General features: G+C 43.4%; 1 protein-coding gene across 1 annotated transcript in view; it reads left to right on the forward strand.

The window, feature by feature from the left end:
- The window catches only part of LOC124594757 (L-threonine 3-dehydrogenase, mitochondrial), a 303,130-nt gene that overhangs the window by 165,931 nt on the left and 113,553 nt on the right, over positions 1–23,646 (forward strand). Inside the window, exon 3 of the mRNA XM_047133144.1 lies at positions 150–263. Within this exon, the coding sequence (XP_046989100.1) occupies positions 150–263 (114 nt within the window). The remainder of the gene's footprint in view (positions 1–149; positions 264–23,646) is intronic.

Raw genomic sequence — 23,646 nt, forward strand, 5'->3', positions numbered from 1 at the left:
TATTTGAATTATCATTGTGTATACAATTTTCCTCGATTATGGAAATTAGTCTCTGACAAAACGCCACTAAAGGTCGAGGCTTGTTCGTACGTCTTACAGAGACGAAGCTAGTGTTTGCGCCATACGTATAACGTGCATTTCTCTTGCAGGGGGGCTGGGTCAGCTAGGCACCGAGCTGGCCAAGTTCCTGAGGAGCAAGTACGGCGCGGAGAACGTCATCCTCTCCGACATCATAAAGGCCAGCGACGAGGTCGCCAAATGCGGTGAGTGTCCACAAGCAGTCTCCAAACTGCCTCTGCTTACATTGTTAGAAAGAAAATACTTAAAATACGCGGTGTACATGCCGTATCAATACAAAAAAGTAATCAGGTCATTTCATTTAATACGAGGGCTGATCAATAAAGACTGAGACTGATGTTTTTTCGAAGATGTTCATGACTTCATTCTGATGTTTATATGATATTTTTCAAAATACTCCTCTCCTACTTGAATGTGTTTTCATAGTGTCTCTGCCAGTGTTCGAGCACATGGTGCAGGCTGTTCTTTCTCAGGTTCTCGAGAACTGCCTCACTTTTTTTGAGTGCTGCTTCAGAGTTCTCAAATCGAATGCCCCGAAGATTTGCCTTTAGTGATGGTGTGGGGAAGCAGCCTATTCACGCCGTATAAAATTCATTCACATCAGTATTTCCATTGTGTGCCAGCCAGTCCGCTGTAACTAGCACTGACGTCATAAATGTTGTGCAATACTTTAAAAATCAAGCAAATAACCTGAAACGTTTCTAGCATGTCAGGAGTAATACTAAATCAATATGTGTTGAATATCAGTTCAATAACTTTAACCATTTTCGAAATTTGGATGTTTTTCTGTACAAATCATTGGCGCAACTGAAAAGAGCTAGAAACTTAAAAATTTATATTTAGATTCCTTTTTCGTAATAATTTAGTAGAAACAGTATTCTGGATCTCACAAATTAAAATTTTAGTTGAAATTCATGATTTTCTGGTTTTTGTCTTAAAAATTAAGGAAGCAAGATAGATTAAGTAGGCGAATAAATAAGGCTAGGATGTTTAAATTTAAGTAGAAGGGAGATCCGCTATAATCATAAAGATGTGGGAAGTTTCAACTGAATAACTGTAAAACTATAGCGATAGCGTATCTCCAAAGGGCAAGTTCATAGCTCGTCTACTGCGTGTAGTGTAATTAAATTAATTCTCTCGCCCTAAGTTTTTGACTTAGCCACGTCAGACTCTTATTATGATTGCTTACCTGTGTGCTGATTGCACATTTCAATTGAGAGCTTCATCGGCCATCAGCAAAGGAAGCGATGATTTATTCGATAACTTAAAGTGGTGCATTACTAGCCCAGCGGCTAGTCGGGAGAGCCGATTTGTTCAGGCGTTCCCCTAGCCTCCGCACCGCGGCTTTATATATAAGAACGCTGCGCGAGAGAGGAAGGCCCCAGTTCTCTCCAGACGCTGAATAGCACAACAACTGTGCCGGGAGTCGCGTCGCGTCGGTATCATTGCTATAAACAGCCTCGGATGCCGTAATAAGTTACTCGGGATACGCGTAACCATGAAATCATTTTCGAGTGAAGTGTTAATTCTGGGATGACTTTAATGGATCATCTTCAGTTTGCGTATGTCGTATTTTCACGTGCCGCTGCGGGACAGACATTCTACCATTACTTAGCGTGGCGTTTGATGAACATTATCATCAAATTATGGCGAGCATTCACTTAAACCTTTAATTTGAAGAGTTATAGTTGCATCAGCGCGTTAGACTCTGAACTGCTCTGGTAGTTGGATTGTGTGGATTCTTTTTTGGTCTGTGACTTTCAGAATATAGTGAACATTTTAGAGAGAATCGTTTTTTGATTATGAATCCCAGACAATCTCCTAATTCCTCAGAGCTATAAGCTGTAGCTTTAAGTGTATTTCTCAGATGAAGTGGGCACTAGGAATTCTAATTACAGTCTTCACGTTTTGCTAATCACTTTCTGGTTGCCAATATTGTAGTTAGAGAGCCAGTGTTGAGAATGGCAAACAACAGCATTAAATAAATAAATAATAGGAAACATTTTATATAACAATAATTCCACCCACCGCCCCACATATGTTGCTAATCGGCCGGGAAATGCATCTTTTCTACATTACAAACCAAACATTATATAACAACAATTATTCCACCCGCCACCCCACATATGTTGCTAATCGGCTGGAAAAAACAAAACATTTTATAATAACAATTATTCCACTCGTCGCCCCACAATGGGAATCAAAAATAAAATAAAAAATATCCAGAAACGCACCCCTCCAACAGCAAAGAGACGCAGAACCTCACCGACTGACTCCATTCGCACAGCGTTTTGTTCGCGAATCAACAGACGTGACATCCAACGGGCATAACACGGATCATACAGCGTTGATCATGCGCAGTCGTAAAGACACTGCCATATAAAATATTTCTCAGCACTTCCCTGAGTTTACATAGCGTTATCCGCCGACCCTCAAGGACAATCATAACAGTTGTGTTGGTGTTGACTTCAGTCGCAGTTGTTGTTGTTGTTGTTGTTGTGGTCTTCAGTCCCGTGACTGGTTTGATGCAGCTCTCCATGCTATTCTACCCTGTGGAAGCTTCTTCATCTCCCAGTACCTACTGCAGCCTACATCCTTCTGAATCTGCTTAGTGTATTCATCTCTTGGTCTCCCTCTACGATTTTTACCCTCCACGCTGCCCTCCAATGCTAAATTTGTGATCCCTTGATGCCTCAGAACATGTCGTACCAACCGATCCCTTCTTCTAGTCAAGTTGTGCCACAAACTTCTCTTCTCCCTAATTCTATTCAATACCTCCTCATTAGTTATGTGATCTACCCATCTAATCTTCAGCATTCTTCTGTAGCACCACATTTCGAAAGCTTCTATTCTCTTCTTCTCTAAACTATTTACCGTCCATGTTTCACTTCCATACATGGCTACACTCCATACAAATACTTTCAGAAACGACTTCCTGACACTTAAATCTATACTCGATGTTAACAAATTTCTCTTTTTCAGAAACGCTTTCCTTGCCATTGCCAGTCTACGTTTTATATCCTCTCTACTTCGACCATCATCAGTTATTTTTGCCCGCACCTCGTGGTCGTGCGGTAGCGTTCTCGTTTCCCACGCCCGCGTTCCCGGGTTCGATTCCCGGCGGGGTCAGGAATTTTCTCTGCCTCGTGATGGCTGGGTGTTGTGTGCTATCCTTAGGTTAGTTAGGTTTAAGTAGTTCTAAGTTCTAGGGGACTGATGGCCATACATGTTAAGTCCCATAGTGCTCAGAGCCATCAGTTATTTTGCTCCCCAAATAGCAAAACTCCTTTACTACTTTAAGTGTCTCATTTCCTAATCTAATTCCCTCAGCATCACCCGATTTAATTCGACTACATTCCATTATCCTCGTTTTGCTTTTGTTGATGTTCATCTTATACCCTCCTTTCAAGACACTGTCCATTCCGTTCAATTGCTCTTCGAAGTCCCTTGCTGTCTCTGATAGAATTACAATGTCATCGGCGAACCTCAAAGTTTTTATTTCTTCTCCATGGATTTTAATACCTACTCCGAATTTTTCTTTTGTTTCCTTTACTGCTTGCTCAATATACAGCTTGAATAACATTGAGGAGAGGCTACAACCCTCTCTCACTGCCTTCCCAACCATTGCTTCCCTTTCATGTCCCTCGACTCTTATAACTGCCATCTGGTTTCTGTACAAATTGTAAATAGCCTTTCGCTCCCTTTATTTGACTCCTGCCACCTTCAGAATTTGAAAGAGAGTATTCAAAAATGGTTCAAATGGCTCTGAGCACTATGGGACTCAACTGCTGAGGTCATTAGTCCCCTAGAACTTAGAACTACTTAAACCTAACTAACCTAAGGACATCACAAACATCCATGCCCGAGGCAGGATTCGAACCTGCGACCGTAGCGGTCTTGCGGTTCCAGACTGCAGCGCCTTTAACCGCACGGCCACTTCGGCCGGCGAAAGAGAGTATTCCAGTCAACATTGTCAAAAGCTTTCTCTAAGTCTACAAATGGTAGAAACGTAGGTTTGCCTTTCTCTAAGTCTACAAATGCTAGAAACGTAGGTTTGCCTTGCTAGAAACGTAGGTTTGCCTTTCCTTAATCTTTCTTCTAAGATAAGTCGCAGGGTCAGTATTGCCTCACGTGTTCCAACATTTCTACGGAATCCAAACTGATCTTCCCCGAGGTCAGCTTCTACCAGTTTTTCCATTCGTTTGTAAAGAATACCTGCCCGATTAAGGGATCTGACATTCCACGCTCCGATCCGTAGAACGTCAGTCACAGTAGAAGCCTGAAACACAGGCCCCACCTTGCCTAACACAGACAAGTCGGTCTTCTTTGAAGTCGTTGGACCAGCTAAACACTGCTCCACGGGTAGTGCATCTTCACCGTACGCTTGCTTCAGTTTTTTGTAAGTGTTAGTGGCTGTATGGTTTAAACGAACACAGAATTTTATTGTGCCTTACTGCCCCTCTCGCGTCCCCTCCATTTTTTGGTATGCGAAATGCTAACAGCGTCTGGAAAATAGAGCATTACCACCAACCTACCAAAACGAGAGTGCTGCCACCTGTGGACATTATACATAAAAACCCGCTATTTTAAAATATTCGTGGTACAGACAGGGAACTACCACGGAAACTAAATGAAAAAATCAGTTGTTGATCTGACGGCGTACAGGCTGCGCCGCTTAAGTCTGGGCAAACGAAACTTTTTTTAAGCAAATTTTTAAAACAAAATACAAATGAAAATCATTTAACATATACGTTGTGGTGTCTCTAGAGAGCAACATTACTCGATGTAACCACCTTCAGCCGCAATGACTGCCTCCAATCCTGTCCTGAAGCGATCGCACGCACTCTTTAAAACAGCGCTGTCCATATTCGCGGAAGCTGCCTCGATAGCGGTGCATAGACATGCGACATTAGGGTGCGTCTTATTGATAACTCTTTCGACTACGCTCCAAACATAGCAGTTGAGGGGGTTCAAATCCGGGCTATTCGGGAACCAGAACTCATTTGACCAGAACATGCCAACGGTATCCGAGAGCCAGTTTTCGATTAAATGGCTCGTTTGAGGTCCTCCTCTGCCATCCGAGGCATTGTTCGCTCACTGACATTCAACAACGACGCCAATTTCCCCAGTGATTGCCCCGGTTCCTCCGAAATCTCCACCTGAGCCTTTTCGATGACTGCCGCAGTTCGTAACTCGCGTTTCCTCAAGTAATGTTTCCTTGCCGGGTTAGCGGAACCTTCCCCAGACTTCTCCAAATCATTATACTTGGCCACATCGTAAACAGCTGATCTCGGATACCCGAAGAATGGAACTATTTCAGTGGGCGAACGCCCAGCACGAAGACTTTCGATAACCGCAGTTCTTCTGTTGTACTCCGCACTTGTCTGTAACATCTCGGCTATTTTGAGGTTCTGACTGTTTACTAGATGACTATGGCTTTCGCGAACGACAATCGCGGAACTACGATATGGCGGTAAATTCAAATTGAAATTTGTCTGGATTTAAGCGCCGCAAGCCGGCCGAAGTGGCCGTGCGGTTAAAGGCGCTGCAGTCTGGAACCGCAAGACCGCTACGGTCGCAGGTTCGAATCCTGCCTCGGGCATGGATGTTTGCGATGTCCTTAGGTTAGTTAGGTTTAACTAGTTCTAAGTTCTAGGGGACTAATGACCTCAGCAGTTGAGTCCCATAGTGCTCAGAGCCATTTGAACCATTTTTAAGCGCCGCACCCTATACAGGGTGGTCCATTTATCGTGACCGGTCCAAGTAACTCACGAAATAAGCATCAAACGAAAAAACTACAAAGAACGAAACTCGTCTAGCTTGAAGGGGGAAACCAGATGGCGCTATGGTTGGCCCGCTAGATGGTCCTGCCATAGGTCAAACGGATATCATCTCCGATTTTTTAAAATAGGAACCCCCATTTTTATTACATATTCGTGTAGTACGTAAAGAAATATGAATGTTTTAGTTGGACCACTTTTTTCGCTTTGTGACAGATGGCGCTGTAATAGTCACAAACGTATAAGTACGTGGTATCACGTAACATTCCGCCAATGCGGACGGTATTTGCTTCGTGATACATTACACATGTTAAAATGGACCGTTTACCAATTGCGGAAAAGGTCGATATCGTGTTGATGTATGGCTATTATCAAAATGCCCAACGTGCCTGTGCTATGTATGCTGCTCGGTATCCTGGACGACATCATACAAGTGTCCGGGCCGTTCGCTGGATAGTTACGTTATTTAAGGAAACAGGAAGTGTTCAGCCACACGTCAAACACGACCTGCAACAAATGATGATGACCAAGTAGGTGTTTTAGCTGCTGTTGCGGCTAATCCCCACATCAGTAGCAGACAAACTGCGCGACAATCGGGAATCGACAATCGGGAATCTCAAAAACGTCGGTGCTGAGAATGCTACATCAACATCGATTGCACCCGTACCATATTTCTATGCACCAAGAATTGCATGGCGACGACTTTGAATGTCGTGTGCAGAGAAGTTACGGGACGATGACAGATTTTTTGCACGCGTTCTATTTAGCGACGAAGCGTCATTCACCGGTAGCGGTAACGTAAACCGGCATAATATGCACTATTGGGAACGGAAAATCCACGATTGATGCGACAAGTGGAACATAAGCGACCTTGGCGGGTTAATGTATGGTGCGGCATTATGGGAGGAAGGATAATTGGTCCCCATTTTATCGATAGCAATCTAAATGGTACAATGTATGCTGATTTCCTGCGTAATGGTCTACCGATGTTACTACAAGATGTTTCACTGCATGACAGAATGGCGATGTACTTCCAACATGATGGATGTCCGGCACATAGCTCGCGTGCGGTTGAAGCGGTATTGAATAGCATATTTCATGACAGGTGGATTGGTCGTCGAAGCACCATACCATGGCCCGCACGTTCACCTGATCTGACGTCCCCGGATTTCTTTCTGTGGGGAAAGCTGAAGGATATTTGCTATCGTGATCCACCGACAACGCCTGACAACATGCGTCAGCGCATTGTCAATGCATGTGCGAACATTACGGAAGGCGAACTACTCGCTGTTGAGAGGAATGTCGTTACACGTATTGAGAAATGCGTTGAGGTTGACGGACATCATTTTGAGCATTTATTGGTTTAATGTGGTATTTACAGGTAATCACGCTGTAACAGCAAGCGTTCTCAGAAATGATAAGTTCACGAAGGTACATGTATCACATTGGAACAACCGAAATAAAATGTTCAAACGTACCTACGTTCTGTATTTTAATTTAAAAAACCTGTCTGTTACCAACTGTTCGTCTAAAATTGTGAGCCATATGTTTGTGACTATTACAGCGCCATCTATCACAAAGCGATAAAAGTGGTCCAACTAAAACATTCATATTTCTTTACGTACAACACGAATATGTAATAAAAATGGGGGTTCCTATTTTAAAAAACGCAGTTGATATCCGTTTGCCCTTTGGCAGCGCCATCTAGCGGTCCGACAATAGCGCCATCTGGTTTCCCCCTTCAAGCTAGGCAAGTTTCGTTCTTTGTAGTTTTTTCGTTTGACGCTTATTTGGTGAAATATTTGGCCCGGTCACGATCAATGGACCACCCTGTATAGTTCCCTGGCATTTTTTTTTTTTTTTGTCTGTAGATTTCGTATATAATCTTGCATTGACGAACAGCTAAATTACGTAATAAAATGAAACACTTGCAGCCTTTCTTTCAATATTATTTATTATATAGCTACCAGTTCCGGTGACTAAATACACCCTACGTCAGCACCGCGTGGATGCCTTCGTCCTAAATGAAACCTTCCTTCAACCCCGTCTCTCCGTCTCCACGGCTCCTTACACTCTACACCGCACCGATAACCCGTACCCTCTCGCGCGTGGCGGAGTTGCTATTGGCCACCTCAAGCACCTCCCTGTCCGGCCCCAACCTCTCCTTAACAATCCTGCCGAGCATCTCACCCTCAGCCTCTTCTTCCCCACCCTTACCATCACCTGTGCCACCATTTATGTCCGCCCTCGCACCCCCATCCCGTACGATTTCCTGGCCCACATTGACCGCACCTTCTCCACCTACGTGATTGCCGCTGACCTCAATATCCACAGCCGTGATCCTGCCGACCTCCGGCGGTGGCATCAGTTTCTCACCACTCTCCAGGGAGACCTGGTTCCCCTGCCTCAGCACACCCGGCCCGAATCCAACACCACTCCTGATGTGGTCCTTGCCTCTCCGAACCTCCTTGGGCGCATCACCGCGGATGTCCTTGACCTCATTGGCAGTGACCATGCTCCTGTCCTTCTCACTGTCTCTAACGGTCGCCATCCCCGCCATGCTCCTCGCCCTGACGTCCCTCCTAAACTTATCCATGATTACTCCCGTGCCAACTGGGATGCCTACCGGGATTCCATTCACACCCAGGTTGATAGCCACGACCTTACCCTCCAGTCTCCTGATGACATCTCTCGCACTGCTGCCTTCCTGCACCAGACCTTGTCTGACGCCGTCGCCACCCATATCCCCACCAAAGCCATCCACCCTCACCGCCCTGCCCTGCCTCCACAGGCCGTCCTTCTCCTTCGGGAGTCCCGCCGCCTCTACCGCTCTTTTCTCCGCACTCGTGACCGGGATACACTTACCCGCCACCGGCAATTACAGCGACACATCCGCAACCTGCTTGTTGCGAAGAAACGCCGAGCCTGGCGCCAGACATGTACACACCTCAACACCACGCTCCCCATCAACTCTTCCAAGTATTGGTCTGCTTTCCACCGCCTTACTGGGAACCGCTCCACCCCCCAGTACCCTCTCCTCCTTAATGACCGTCCCTTTCCTGACAACCTCAGTAAGGCCAACCACTTTGCCTCCCACCTCTCTGATGTTTTTTCCATCCCAGATGATCCCCACTTTGATTATTCCCTCTTCCCTGATGTCGTGGACCGTACGGATACCTCTGTTCCTCCCCTTGCTCCTAGCTTCCAGTACTTGGGCCACACCCCACCATCTGCACTTAACACTCCCATCACTACACAGGACATCAGCCTCACACTCCGCACTAAACGCAACACTGCTCCCGGCCACGACTGCGTTACCTACCGCCACCTCAAGCACTGCCCTCCCTCCTTCCTTTCCCTCCTTGCCGCCCTCTACAATGTCATCCTTGCCACTGGCTTCTATCCCGACCTGTGGAAAACCTCCCGTATCCTGATGTTCTCCAAACCCAATAAGCCTCCATCTGATGCCTCTTCCTATCGTCCTATCTGTCTCACGTCGGTGTTCAGCAAGCTCTTGGAATCCATCCTTTCCCGGCGCATCCATCTCCACCTCCACCAAAACCACCTCCTCCCAAACACCCAATGTGGCTTTCGACCTTCCTTCTCTGCTGATGACCAACTCCTCCGCCTCACTCATCTCCTCTCCCTCCAGCTTAACTCCCGTCGCTCCGCCATTTTTGTCTCACTTGACCTTGAAAAGGCCTACGACCGTGTCTAGCATCCCGGTCTCCTGTTTAAACTCCAAACCTACGCCCTTCCTATCAACTACATCCGTCTGGTGGCCTCCTTCCTCTCCCGCCGCCCCTCCTACGTTACCATCCATCATGCCAATTCCCGCACCTTCTACCCCTCTGCCGGTGTGCCCCAGGGCTCTGTCCTCTCCCCTCTCCTCTACCTCCTGTACACGGCCGATATGCCCCAACCCCCCCTCCAGTGCACCTCTTGCAATATGCTGATGACACCGCATTCCTCGCCCTCGCTCCTACCCTCCAACGGTCCCAACGCCTTCTCCAGAATCACCTTGACCTTTTTTCTGCATGGTGTAACCAATGGCTCCTGAAACTAAATCCTTCCAATCATCGTAGGTCGTACCACTCGCTCCTTCCGGCTCCTGGATTTCTCCCTTACTGTCTGCGCACGTCCTGTCCGTCTCACCCCCACCCTCACCTACCTTGGCCTCACCATTGACCGTCACCTCACCTGGATCCCTCATCTCCGATCCATCCAATCCAAAGCCCACAACCGCCTCCGCCTCCTCAAACTCCTCTCTGGCCGGACATGGGGGTTGCACCCCTCCACCATCCTCCACACCTACAAATCCTTAATCCGTCCCATCCTCTGTTATGCCAGTCCTGCCTGGATATCTGCCCCCCCCCCAAATTCTATCAGTCCCTCCAGATCCTTGAGCGTCATGCACTCCGCCTCGCCTTCCGTATCCGCCTCCCGTCCCCCACGCGGATCCTCTATGATCTCATTCCTTTCCCCCATCTGCTCCTCTTCCTCGAACATATCCGCATCCTCTACACCACCCGCCGTCTTGAACCCCCTCACCCCCTGGTTGCTCCTCTCCTCTCCCATCCTTGCCCCCTGCCACGTCTTCACCGTTGTGTCCCCCTACCCTCCATCTCTACACCCTCCATCTCCTTTCCCAAGGTGGCTTCCGTCAGCTCCCCCTCCCGGATGATGCCCTCTCTCCCTCCATTTATCCTTCCTATCAACTCTGATCCTCCCTCCCCCTCCTTTCCTCTGTCCTTTCCCTGGGCTCCCTATTCCCCCCCCTTCCGTCCTGTTTCCTCCCCACTACGGCTCTCCCTACCTCCCTTCTCCCCCCCAGTCCTTTTGTATTCCACCCCTCTACCTACCCCCCTCCCTGTCGCGTCTGCCCCCTACCCCTCTTATGGGTCCTCATCCTCCATCAGCTCCTTTCCCGGTTCCCCCCCACCTTCGCTTTTACTCTCCTTTCCCCCCTTTTGCTTTCCCATCTCCTGTCCAGTTTCCCCCCACCTGCTCTCGACTGTGGTGTCACCTTTGCCGACTTTTTCGTGCTGTGTTCTAGTGCCTATTCAGTGTTGTGTTGCGAACAGAAACCATGCTGTCGCTGGGTGTGAATTTTATATACTTTGCGAACAGAATCCAGACTGTCGCCGTGTTTTTTTAACTGTCTATTGTTTTCCCTGTCTGCTCCGTATGTATTTTTATTCGCTTCATCATCCCTCTGTTGCTTGTTTTAATTTCCCCATTTTCTTTTCACCTTGTTACTCACTAAGTCCCCGATTCTATCGCCTGTTTTTTATTATTATTTATTCTCCTGCTCTTTGTCAGAAAATCTGTAGGCTGCAGAGCGGCGTCCTAAGCTGCTGCCAGCCCGCCCCCTTTGGGGGGAATTGAAATTCAATAAAGAAAAAAAAAAAAAAAAAAAAAAAGGTGACTCAATACACAGTCTTCAGACCTTAACTGACGCTGAGCAGGTGATCTCAAATCGTATACACGAGCACATCAGTGGCCAACAACTACGAACTGGCTTCCGTAGACTTCAGTAACAGTGATGTTGCACCTGCAGCCATTAATTACCAAGTTTGTAGTTGATGGTTGCAGACATAATATCGCTGTTACTGTAGTCTACGGAAGGCAGTTCATAGATGTAGGCCACTGATGTGATCGTGTATAAGATTGGAGTTCACCCTCCCATTGTCAGTTAACGTCTGAAGATGGTGTATTGAGTCACTGAAACTGGTTGCTATATAACAAATAATATTGAAAGAAAGGCTGCAAGTGTTTCATTTTATTGTGTAAGTGAACGTCCCATAAACCTTTAATCAGAAGAAAGGACATACAAAAAATAGCTAAATTATACTGTTCTCGTACATTTCTTTTGAACTTTTTACAACTTATTTTACCAGTCTCTCTCTTTCCTAGCGCTTTACTAGTTGTACTGTTCCGTGGAACTCATGAGTTGACAAATTTATTTTATTTCAACTTTGTGGCTGGACGGCCTCCCCGTCGCCCACGGTATTCAATAAACCTAAGGAAGGGAACTCGAGTGCACCATTTTTGTGCGAATCGAGTAAACTTCGTCCCTTGTGTTACCACATTTAACTGTTTCTGTGTCGTATTTTCTGAGGCGGAGATCGCTGTCCAGCCCGGCATTTACCTCACGACCATGGGAGACCGGCTAACTCCACACTCTTGCTGGCCGATGTAGCTGACCAACAGCGGTTAATCCGCCTCAAGGTTTCTGCCGTGGCTCGCTCACCTCCCAGACCAGCGAGGTAGCGCACTGCATATTGAGCTGTACGATCAGGCTTAGAACTACTCAAGTATGACAAGATATAAGAGGAAATTAACACTTCGTAACATTTTCTTCGTATTTGCTTAGTGATTACTTGTCTAAGTAGATAGGCACTAATAGGTTAGCACTGACGAACAACAAGAAATACTTTACACCGTGAGTATTCTTCTGCCATAAACTAATACAACCACGTGCTTCTTTCATTCGAACGATTTTGTCGAATAGACTGAATTTTATAAGTTCCTCACAGAAACTACTACCTTCTAGGTGTCAAAAATGATAATTTTAAGAGCAATAGTATTGTTCATTTATTTCATCTTTATGTGGTTCTGCCATATGTCGTCTTTTAATATTCATGTTTCTCAAAACATGCTTTTAAACATACTGTATTCTCTACATTTATGCGAGCGTCCCAAAATATGGGACAAAATGAAAGAAATGATCGTTCATCTCTCCCTGAACAGGTTACTAAGACCCCTCAAGCAAACAATCCCTGGATTTCGGACAATACTCTACCACTCATCGAAGAACGGAGCACACTTAAGAAATGTAGCATAGAAACCGCTGAAGATGAAGAAGAATACAAAGAACTTCGCTGCAAAATACAGCGCAGCTGCCGAATCGACAACACACTGTATCTCACGACTATTTGTGATGACATAGAACAACATCAAAAACTAAATGAAACGCATGACCTATTCAAGAAGATAAACAACATCACTCGAGAGTTCAAACCGCGTACGTGGATGGTAGAAGATATAGATGGCACTGTTATTAGTGACAAGCAATTAGCAATAGCTAGGTGGAAACAACACTGTGAAACACTGTATTGCAAAGGGAACAACATCGAAGAAGAGAACATTTGTATGGAATCAAATAAAGAACTTGATATTCTGTACAGTGAAATCGAAAATGCCATCAAGCATCTGAAAAACAACAAACCCCCAGGTATAGATGGTATTTCCAGAAAAATGCTGACTGCTATGGGAGAGGAAGGCATGCATGCCCTACATTTAATATGTAATAAGGTGTGGAAAACGGGTGAATTGTCTAAAGAGTGTCCTAATTCCTCTGCACAAAAGAGGATCAGTTACGGACTGCTCCAACTGTAGGACCATAGCATTAACATCACATCCTAGTAAAGTCCTGCTGCGTATAATGAATCAACGCCTAAAAAATTTTCTGCAGTCTCAGATTTCCGCAGAACAAGCGGGTTTCGTGTCAGGTAAAGTTCTCGAGAGGCAATCTAGAATTTAAGGTAGATAATTGAAAAATGTTATGAGTTCTGTGTCCCTGCCTACATCTGCTTCCTAGATTATAAAAAGGCCTTTGATTGTGTCATGTGGGACAAGTTGTAGCATGTGCTCAACGAGTCTGGGGTTCTAAAACACCTGCTATCCTTACTAAAAGATCTTTACAATAGTCATACCGCAACCATGAAAGAAGATGGTGAATACTTGGAATTTTTCGATGTGACAAATAGCGTCAGACAAGGTTTCATACTGTCACCTCAGCTCTACAGTATCTATGCAGAGTGTGTAATCAAGAAAGCGCTGGATGGCTGGGACAATGGGATTTCAATTGGCGGCAGGAAAATCGACAATTTACGCTTCGCAGATGATACTACACTCATAGCAGTAAGTGAGGAAGAACTTGGTAACCTCTTCTCAGGAGTGAAAAGATGTTAGTCTAAACCTTGGCCTAGAGATAAACATGAAAAAAACCAAACTAATGGTTATAAATCGCCTAGACATCGGTCAAAATCAACTTACAGGATGCTTAAGGAATCTGGAGATAGTGAGTTATTAAGTATATCTAGGCTCTCTGATCAACTGCACAGGAAAGTGTGATAAAGAGATAAGACGACGAATCATTCTTGGCCGAGCCGCAATGGTTCAAAATGGTTCACATGGCTCTGAGCACTATGGGACTTAACTTCTGAGGTTATCAGTCCCCTAGAACTTAGAACTACTTAAACCTAACTAACCTAAGGACATCACACACAGCCATGCCCGAGGCAGGATTCGAACCTGCGACCGTAGCAGTCGCGCGGTTCCCGACTGCGCGCCTAGAACCGCTAGACCACAGCGACCGGCGAGCCGCAATGGTCAAACTCACAAAGATATGGCAGAATCTGCAATATCCAAGACAACTAAGATGCGCTTGGTAAAAGCATTGGTGTTTCCTGTATTCTTATACGGATGCGAGACCTGGACCGTGAAAGATAGTGATAAGAGTCGCATTGATCCCTTCGAGATGTGGTGTTGGCGGAGGATGCTACGTATAACGTGGACACAAAAAAGAGAACAAATGTTTCAATAATAGAAGAACTTAAAATCACAGGAAGGTTATCTTCTCGTGTCAGCTGAAGATACCTTCAGTTCCTTGGGAACATCTTGAGAAGGAAAGGGGATAATTTAGAGAAGAGCATCGTCCAGGGAAAAATTGAGGGCAGAAGACCACTTGGGAGAGCAGCAAACAGAACATTACCAGCCTGCCTCTTCACATCATGTTATGAAAGGCCGAAGATCGCTGTGGATGGAGACATTTGTTTGAAGTTTCAACTACGTAAGAATGAGGTCATGACACTCAGCAATGAGTAAAACGACTAATGATGATGAAGCTAGTGTTCAGGCGGGTACAACGCTTTTCGTAGTGCTTTGTCAGAATAATCGTAAACAGAATACATACTGCACATAAAATGAATTGCTGACTCTACATATATGCAGATGTAAATGATAAAACTACAGTTTTAATTAGAAAACATCTATACAGGACAATTCAAAATGAATATAGCGATTACAAACGGCTATAACCATTTAATGCATCGCGATACATCGATAAGAATCACAGAGAATGTAAATTTAGCGGAAAATTTCGTTCCTTGCATGAGTGAATAGTTCTGTGTCATAAGCGAAAATGACGGATTCTGTACAACAGGCATTCTTCATGTTAAGGGTTAAAAATCGTCGTTTTGTCTTCATAGTGCAGAGAGGATTTTGTCAGCGATACTATCAAGCAGCTCCAAATGCCAGTAACATCCGCGTAACGCGCCGACAGTCAAAGAAACAGGATGTTTGCACAAAGGATGAAGTACAGGCAAGAAAAGAGTGTCACTATAAAACGTTCAAGGAAATTGCCCTTCGTGTGAACGCAGACCACGGAAGCCGACGTTCGAATATCACCAACAAAGTTCTGACGTATTCTGGAAACGAAGCCAGTCGGGGTGGCCGTGCGGTTCTAGGCGCTACAGTCTGGAACCGCGCGACCGCTCCGGTCGCAGGTTCGAATCCTGCCTCGGGCATGGATGTGTGTGATGTCCTTAGGTTAGTTAGGTTTAAGTAGTTCTAAGTTCTACGGGACTGATGACCTTAGACGTTAAATCCCTTAGTGCTCAGAACCATTTGAACCATTTTTTTTTTTAAACGAAGCTGAAAATGGAACCGTACATATTTCAAATTTTGCAGGAAGTGAAACACACGATAATGCAGCAAGCCATAGAGTAAGAAACATTTTCTGCACGTCTCTTTTTTAGCGATAAGGCAGTCTTCCACGCATGTGGCAAGGTTAACCGGCAAATTCGAATGCGGGATACAACAGAAAAGGCTTCGTGCGTTACTGAACATCAGCGTAATTCAGCCAAAGCTAATATCTTCTGCGCGACGTCGCATAAAAACTGTACGTTGTATTTTCCTTCATTGAGCAAAGCGTTTCAACAAACTTTTACCTAAATATGATTAAGCAATGGTTGATTCCCGCAGCTTGACGCTTATTCTGCGGATTACATCTTTCAGGAAGATGGAGCACCCCACACTGGTGTTCAGAGGTTCGTACGTTTCAAAATCAACGTCTTCCAAACCGTTGGATCGTCCGTGCTCGACATGACGATGCTGTGTGCTGCTCTTCGCTACATCTGTCTTTTTATGGGGTTATATGAAAGATCTTGCGTATGTGCTTCCTACTTTTGTCGGAAAAGTTATAGAATTCAAAATGCATACCTCTAATGCGCTCGCCCGGGTGACTCCAGATTTGCTTCAGAATGTAATGCGTCAAATGGATTACCGCTTAACGTTGCCCGTGTGACCGAACGGAGTCATATAAGAACACCTCTAAAGCAAGTAAAAATTTTGAATTTTCTTTGATATTCCCTGTAATTCTTATCGATTTATCTCTATGCATTAAGTAGTTACGTATTTAGAGCCCTTTCTAATCGCTATATTCATTTTGAATTGCCCTGTTCAATGAAATACTTTTGTTCCAAGCAAGGTGATGAAGCTAATATTGGAAGGGGTAATCTCTTCTCACAAATTCATGGTCTAAATCTACATTTGCACGGAAAGCACCCGTTTAGTGCGTGTTGGTAGGTAAGCTCCCCCCCTCCCGCCCAGCCATTACGTCGTTTTACGATTTGTGGGCTATGCACAGGAAGAGTGAGTCATCACGCCTCGGTACAAGCCAGTGGGTGTGGCTAAGCAACCAGAGACGGTGCCTTCGGTTTTACCTTACGCAACACTGCAGTAACTACAGGTAGGCTTACAGATCTTCTTCCTCTTCTTTTTCTTCATCTTCTTCTTCTTCTATTTCTTCTTCTAGAAGAATCCCTACAGACATCGCTAGTTATCAGTCACCATGAATCTTTGTCTCACCCTGTTTCTTCTCAATTTTTCGAGAGCTAGGTGAATTTCCCGATTCTCTTGACTGAGACTAAATCTCGGAGAGCTGACTCAAACATTCAGTTTCCATCCTGTGGAGTAGCTATTGTTTGAGTTGCTGTTCCCTAGTCAGACTGATTTCTCAGGCAAAAAGTTCTAATAGCCCGAAGAGAGAAACTACAAAGCAATAGAAACGGCACCACTCATCCTACGAATACTCTAATGGGGACGATGTGAAAAAAAAGAGAACAGGAGTGGTAAAGGGAGAAGAGGCTAAACAAAAGGTCAAAAATAGTGATCAGACCAAGAAATAAAACTTCCCTTGTCATCTGTACTACGAGTTCATTCAGCCTTTTACCAAGGGTACCCACTCTGTAGATGTGAGAGTCCTCCAGACAACATATCATTCACTGCAATAAAAGCCTGTGTCTTTAAAAAATAACAAAACGACATAGCAGTAAAGATTCAATTTATTGTTCATTCCATAACTAAAATAATCAAAATTAAGCATAAGAGATAGAGCACTAAATGGAAAACAAGTAAGAAACTTGTTACTAACGCATGTAAATGGAATTTATATTCTTTTTTGGAGGTATTTATTCGCTTATCACATGATAAATTCCATTAACAGAAAATCCAAGATGATATGTTGCTTCTGGTAATATTATTTCTGTATTTTCGGAGGACAGGGCCTTATTGAACGCGCCTTCAGACAGAGCAGGATAATTTAGTGTGCCAAGGACTAGCAAGCCAATGGCCCCCGAAAGCGAAATACCTTAGTGGAGAAGCAGACTTAAGGCTCCTAATTTAAGATAGTTGAATCCAGCACCCAGTAGAAAACTAAACATTGATTAGACAAGCTCTTTCTCCAAACTGGAAGCTGAAGCTATCGATCTGCTGCAAAGTATCTCATAAGGGAGGCCTGTGCCTCGATTTGAAATTGTGAATGAAAAATTTGCATGAACTTGGTATTTTGGCATGTACAATGAATACGAATCAAAGATAAAAAGGTGTAATAGAATTACGCGCACATAAAATACATATAGTAATACTCAGAAAAAACAGAGGATATAATATCAAAAGTGACACTACAGTGAAATAAACAGAGTTATTTAGGTAGGGATGTGACTGGTTATGAATACAAGACTAAGAAGTTAGATAAAAGACTGAACTGCAAATAGAGAAATGATAATAGCAATATAAATGAAGACGAAGGGAAATGGTATTGTGTCAGCTGCTTTCTACTTCCCTTACACAATATCCTCGCAAAAGAGGATATTATGACAACCACTGAAAAACAATGGCAAGACTGAAGAAATTTATGTCTCAGGAAATTTTTTCGCAAGAGTAAAGAAGATATTTAAGAGCACGCAATCGGTCGATTAAGCGAATTATTTGTATACAAAAATGATAGCATATTAACTCAAATACGTTGACAGCTTTGTGAGATTTGGTTTAAATTACATCAGCAGTCTTTTTCAGACCGTACGCTGCTCATACACACACGTCCACAACCAGAACAAAAAAAGCCAAAAATCAATTGCTAACCTTGTATCCTAACAATAGAGTTTGCGGGTAAAAAGAGGAGCACAATGCGTATCACTCCGCTAAATTTAACCATTTTTTTCCATTTACATGCCTCACCCATGACGGTAATTCAAAAATTAATTTTAGAATGAAATATCATCCCGAATCATAATTATCTTTTATTTTCAGTGTACAATGAATGCCGAAACATAGCAAAGTGTTAAATGACACCTATATTACAGTTACTCGTTGTTTACTCATTCTGTCAATGAAGAAAAGGATTTACAGTTAATTAGTTCTGCAAGATGATTGTTAGCATCTGAAAATAGCCCACAGGCTTCAAAACGCGTTACGAATAGCTAATAAATTACAGTTGTGATTAGATAACGCAATTCATTCCACACTTCTTTACAAGACCATTATTTAGTTACGGTATAAGTATGAAAAATAACTGCAAATAGATGATACAGTAAACAGTGCACTAACAGGTGCCTGTAACATAGGAAGCTTCCAAAATAACTCAGAATTATCAGAACGAATTGGAGACGCGAGTGTTGGTTCAACAACCGAAATTTGTGAGACATGAAACAATATCTGCAAAAAGTATAGAAGAAGTGGACGGGGAAGCGGCGAGATTCAACGAAACAACGAATAAGAAGAAAAATAAATGGAATAAGGGAAAAATGATCAAAAAGGCAGAACCTAACTTACGCTGTCATAGCTGCACTGTCATGGGTATGTTAGATCGTTTAAATTCAGAAGTTGAGTTTAGTTTAGTTATATATTGTTCCGTAGATAATTTTCACGATTATTTTATCGATATGATATGGAACAAGTCAGATTACAAGATATATATACACACACACATGAACAGTGCTAATATTAATATTCCTGAAATTTTTAGTTCTACATATGAAACTACAGTTAGAGGTACATTTTTTTTACCTGTTCTGAAACAGAAACTCGTCCATGGAATAGAACGTGTTGTCCAAAAAAAATGATTTTAAGCTAGATTTAAAACTTGATCTGTTACCTGCCAGACACTTTATGGTGTTGGGCAAACGATCAAAGATTTTTGTTGCTGAATAATGTACTCCTTTTTGAGCAACTAACAGCTTCAATAACGGATAGGAAAGGTCATTTTCCCTCTAGTGTTGTACGTATGAATATTTCTGTTCTTCGCGAATTGAGATGGATTATTTATAACGAATTTCATTAGCGAATATATGTATTCTGATGGTGCAGTTAAAATACCTAACTCTTGAATAGGTGCCTATATGACGTCCTTGGGTGAACACTACTAATTGTTCTCACTGCTCTCTTTTGTGCAATCAATACTTTATGTCCCAATAGTGAGTTACCCCAGAAAACTATTCCATAAGACATTATTGGGTGGAAATATGCAAAGTACGTTAGGAGGCTGATCTGTTTATTAGCAAGACTAGCGATTATACGAAAGTGAAAGAAGCTGAACTTAGTTGTTTGAGAAGCTCAGTAATATGCTTCTTCCAGTTCAAGTTGTCATCAATGTGAACACCCAAAAATTTGGAGAAATCTACCCTGTTAACTGAGCCCTGTTCATATGCTACATAAATTGTCGCTATGACTTTATTTTTTGTACAGAACTGGATATACTGAGTTTTTTTTCAACATTAAGGGACAGTCCATTTTCTGAGAACCACTTAATAATCCTTTGAAAGACATCCTTAACAATATCTTCAGCTGCTTATTCTGGAATGGGATTTATTATAACACTCGTGTCATCTGCAAAAAATTTCTGCTTGCTGAACGTTAAGTGAGAGGTCATTCACATGAATAAGGAACAGCAGACGACCCAAAATTGAACCTTGTGGGACTCCCTTCGTCATAACTCCCCATTCACTAGAATTTACCACCCTCCCAACATTATTTGTGTTATTCAGCACAACTTTTTGCTTTGTGTTCATTAAGTATGATCCAAACCAGTTGTGTGCGTAGCCTTCAATTCCATAAAACCTGAGTTTTTCTGAAAGTGTAACATGATCCACACAGTCAAATGCCTTGGAAAGATCACAAAATAATTTGTTATTTAGGTCTTGTACTATTTGATGGGTTAATGTGTAGATAGCATTTTCAGTCGAGTAACCCTTCTAGAATCCAAACTGTGACATGCTGAGTAAATTATTTTCACTTAAATGTGAGACTATACTCTAGAATACATAACTTTCTCGTATATTTTAGAAAATGAAGTCAGCAATGAGATTGGTCTATAATTATTTAAGTCACTCTTGTTCCCTTTCTTATGAAGAGTCTTGACAATTGCATATTTCAATCTGTCTGGAAAAATTCCTGTGCCAGAGAAGCATTACATATATCACTGAGGACTCCACTTATTAAATTAGAACAAAACTTCAAAATTCTGTTAGAGACTCCATCAACACCACATGAGCTCTTGTTTTTCAGTATATCTATAATTCCCTTAATTTCAGTGGGGGATGTTGGTGCTATTTCTAAAGGCCTGAAGTCCTGGGGAATGACATTTTTAACATATTTTTTGCTTCTTCAACTGAACTCTTTAACCCTATTTTTGCTGCTACATTCAGAAAGTGATTGTTAAAAACACTTGCAACTTGTGAATTATCACACACAACATCATCATTTAGCTTTATTGCTATGGTATGCTGTACACTGTCAGGCTTCCCCATCTCCCGTTTGACAATATTCCATATAGTTTTAATCTTATTATCCGCATTATTAATTTCTGTCAGAACACATATGCTTCTCGACTTCTTAATGACTTTCCTTAAAATATTACAGTATCTTTTGTAGTAAGCAAGTAACATCGGATCCTATCCATATATTTCGCTCTTCCTCTTACACAATATCTTAATTCCCTTACTAATCCATGGCTTACTTGACTTTGTAATTGCTTTTTTGGATAACGTTTCAGGAAAGCAACTCTCAAATATTGAGACAAACTTACGGGGCATCAGAATCATTTTCTGTGTATACTTCATCCCATTCTACCTTTTCTAGGCTGCTCTTAAAACTCTGTACCCTGTTCGCATCAATAAGCCTCCCTGCCTTGTATGAAACTGCCTGAAGCCTATAAGGTGCTACATGTGTTATTTCCATTAACTGTGCATCATGATCAGATATCACATTAACAACTGCGTAGACATTAATTGTTTCTGCCTAAGCACTATCAATGAAAATGTTATCGATAGGTGACCTACTATCCTGCTGCACACGAGTTGGAAAATTTACAACAGATACTAGATTGAAACACCCAAACAAAGATTCTAGCTAATTTTTCCTCTCCGTATCTTTTAGGAAATCAACATTAAAATCACCACAAACCACTAACTGCTTCTTTCTATCTGAGGTCGTGCGGTAGCGTTCTCGCTTCCCACGCCTGGGTTCCCGGGTTCGGTTCCCGGTGGGGTCAGGGATTTTCTCTGCCTCGTGATGACTGGGTGTTGTGTGATGTCCTTAGGTTAGTTAGGTTTAAGTAGTTCTAAGTTCTAGGGGATTGATGACCATAGATGTTAAGTTCCATAGTGCTCAGAGCCATTTGAACCATTTTTTTTCTATCCGACAGGTAGCTCAATAATGCCTCTAGATTTTTCATGAATAGCTGAAAGCTACCTTGAGGGGATCTGTAGATTGTTACAATTACTATGGAAGCATAATGCAGTAGCAACTTATATAAGCACATGCTTCAAGGATTTGACCTACACAAAAGCTATTTGTTTCAATATTTTTGACTTGTTCCAATTTTTATATAAGTAGGAACACCTCTTTTTCCATGTTGACTCTACATCAATAAGATGCTAATCTGTAATCCCTTAAATTTCACTTCTCCATCCCTGCAGTTACATGGTGTTCAGAGAGACACAAAACATCTATACCTTCAGAATTTACCCCATTTTCTATGCATACAAGAAGCTCATCTATCTTATTTTTCAATCCTCTAATGTTCTGATGAAACACACAAATTTTATTTCTTTGGATACTGCTACAGACATTATGGCACTGTTCTGTTTTAATCTCCTTCAATACTCTCTGTCTGTAACCTGACTCTAACCTGAAAAATGTGTCCCTCTGATTCCAGTAATCACAGGTGTTTTGTCTTGTGTACATGTGGCGGGGGTGGTGGTTAGTGTTTAACGTCCCGTCGACAACGAGGTCATTAGAGACGGAGCGCAAGCTCGGGTTAGGGAAGGATTGGGAAGGAAATCGGCCGTGCCCTTTCAAAGGAACCATCCCGGCATTTGCCTGAAACGATTTAGGGAAATCACGGAAAACCTAAATCAGGATGGCCGGAGACGGGATTGAACCGTCGTCCTCCCGAATGCGAGTCCAGTGTGCTAACCACTGCGCCACCCCGCTCGGTGCATGTGGCCCCCCTTACATTTTCTGCAAGAAGATCAACTAACCTACCCTTCCCCCTCCTAGTCAGGTGCAGGCCATGACTAATGTAACCCCATCTTCAAATTGCATCAACAGGCACAGGACAGATATGAGGTTTAGTTTCTGCCAACAGTAACCCCCCGCCTCTCTGTTAACACGGCTGACAACCGTATTAACCTAGGGCTGCTAATGGCCCTGGAAAACATCCACAAACCCCACACGAGTGTGAGCTGTTGCTGCTCCTATTACACTACCGGCCATTAAAACTGCTACACCACGAAGATGACGTGCTACAGACGCGAATTTTAACCGACAGGAAGAAGTTGCTGTGATATGCAAATGATTAGCTTTTCAGAGCATTCACACAAGGTTGGCGCCGGTGGCAACACCTACAACGTGCTGACATGAGGAAAGTTTCCAACCGATTTCTCATACACAAACAGCAGTTGACCGGCGTTGCCTGGTGAAACGTTGTTGTGATACCTCGTGTAAGGAGGAGAAATGCGTACCATCACGTTTCCCACTTTGATAAAGGTCGGATTGTAGCTTATCGCGATTGCGGTTTATCGTATCGCGACATTGCTGCTCGCGTTGGTCGAGATCCAATGACTGTTGGCAAAATATGGAATCGGTGGGTTGAGGAGAGAATACGGAACGCCGAGCTGGATCCCAACGGCCTCGTATCACTAGCAGTAGAGATGACAGGCATCTCATTCGCATGGCTGTAACGGATCGTGCAGCCAAGTCTCGATCCCTGAGTCAACACATGGGGACGTTTGCATGACAACAACCATCTGCACGAACAGTTCGACGACGTTTGCAGCAGCATGGACTATCAGCTCGGGGACCACGGCTGCGGTTACCCTTGACGCTGCGTCACAGACAGGAGCGCCTGCGATGGTGTACTCAACGACGAACCTGGGTGCAC

The sequence above is a fragment of the Schistocerca americana genome, chromosome 2 (assembly GCF_021461395.2).
Source record: "Schistocerca americana isolate TAMUIC-IGC-003095 chromosome 2, iqSchAmer2.1, whole genome shotgun sequence".
Taxonomy (NCBI): domain Eukaryota; kingdom Metazoa; phylum Arthropoda; class Insecta; order Orthoptera; family Acrididae; genus Schistocerca; species Schistocerca americana.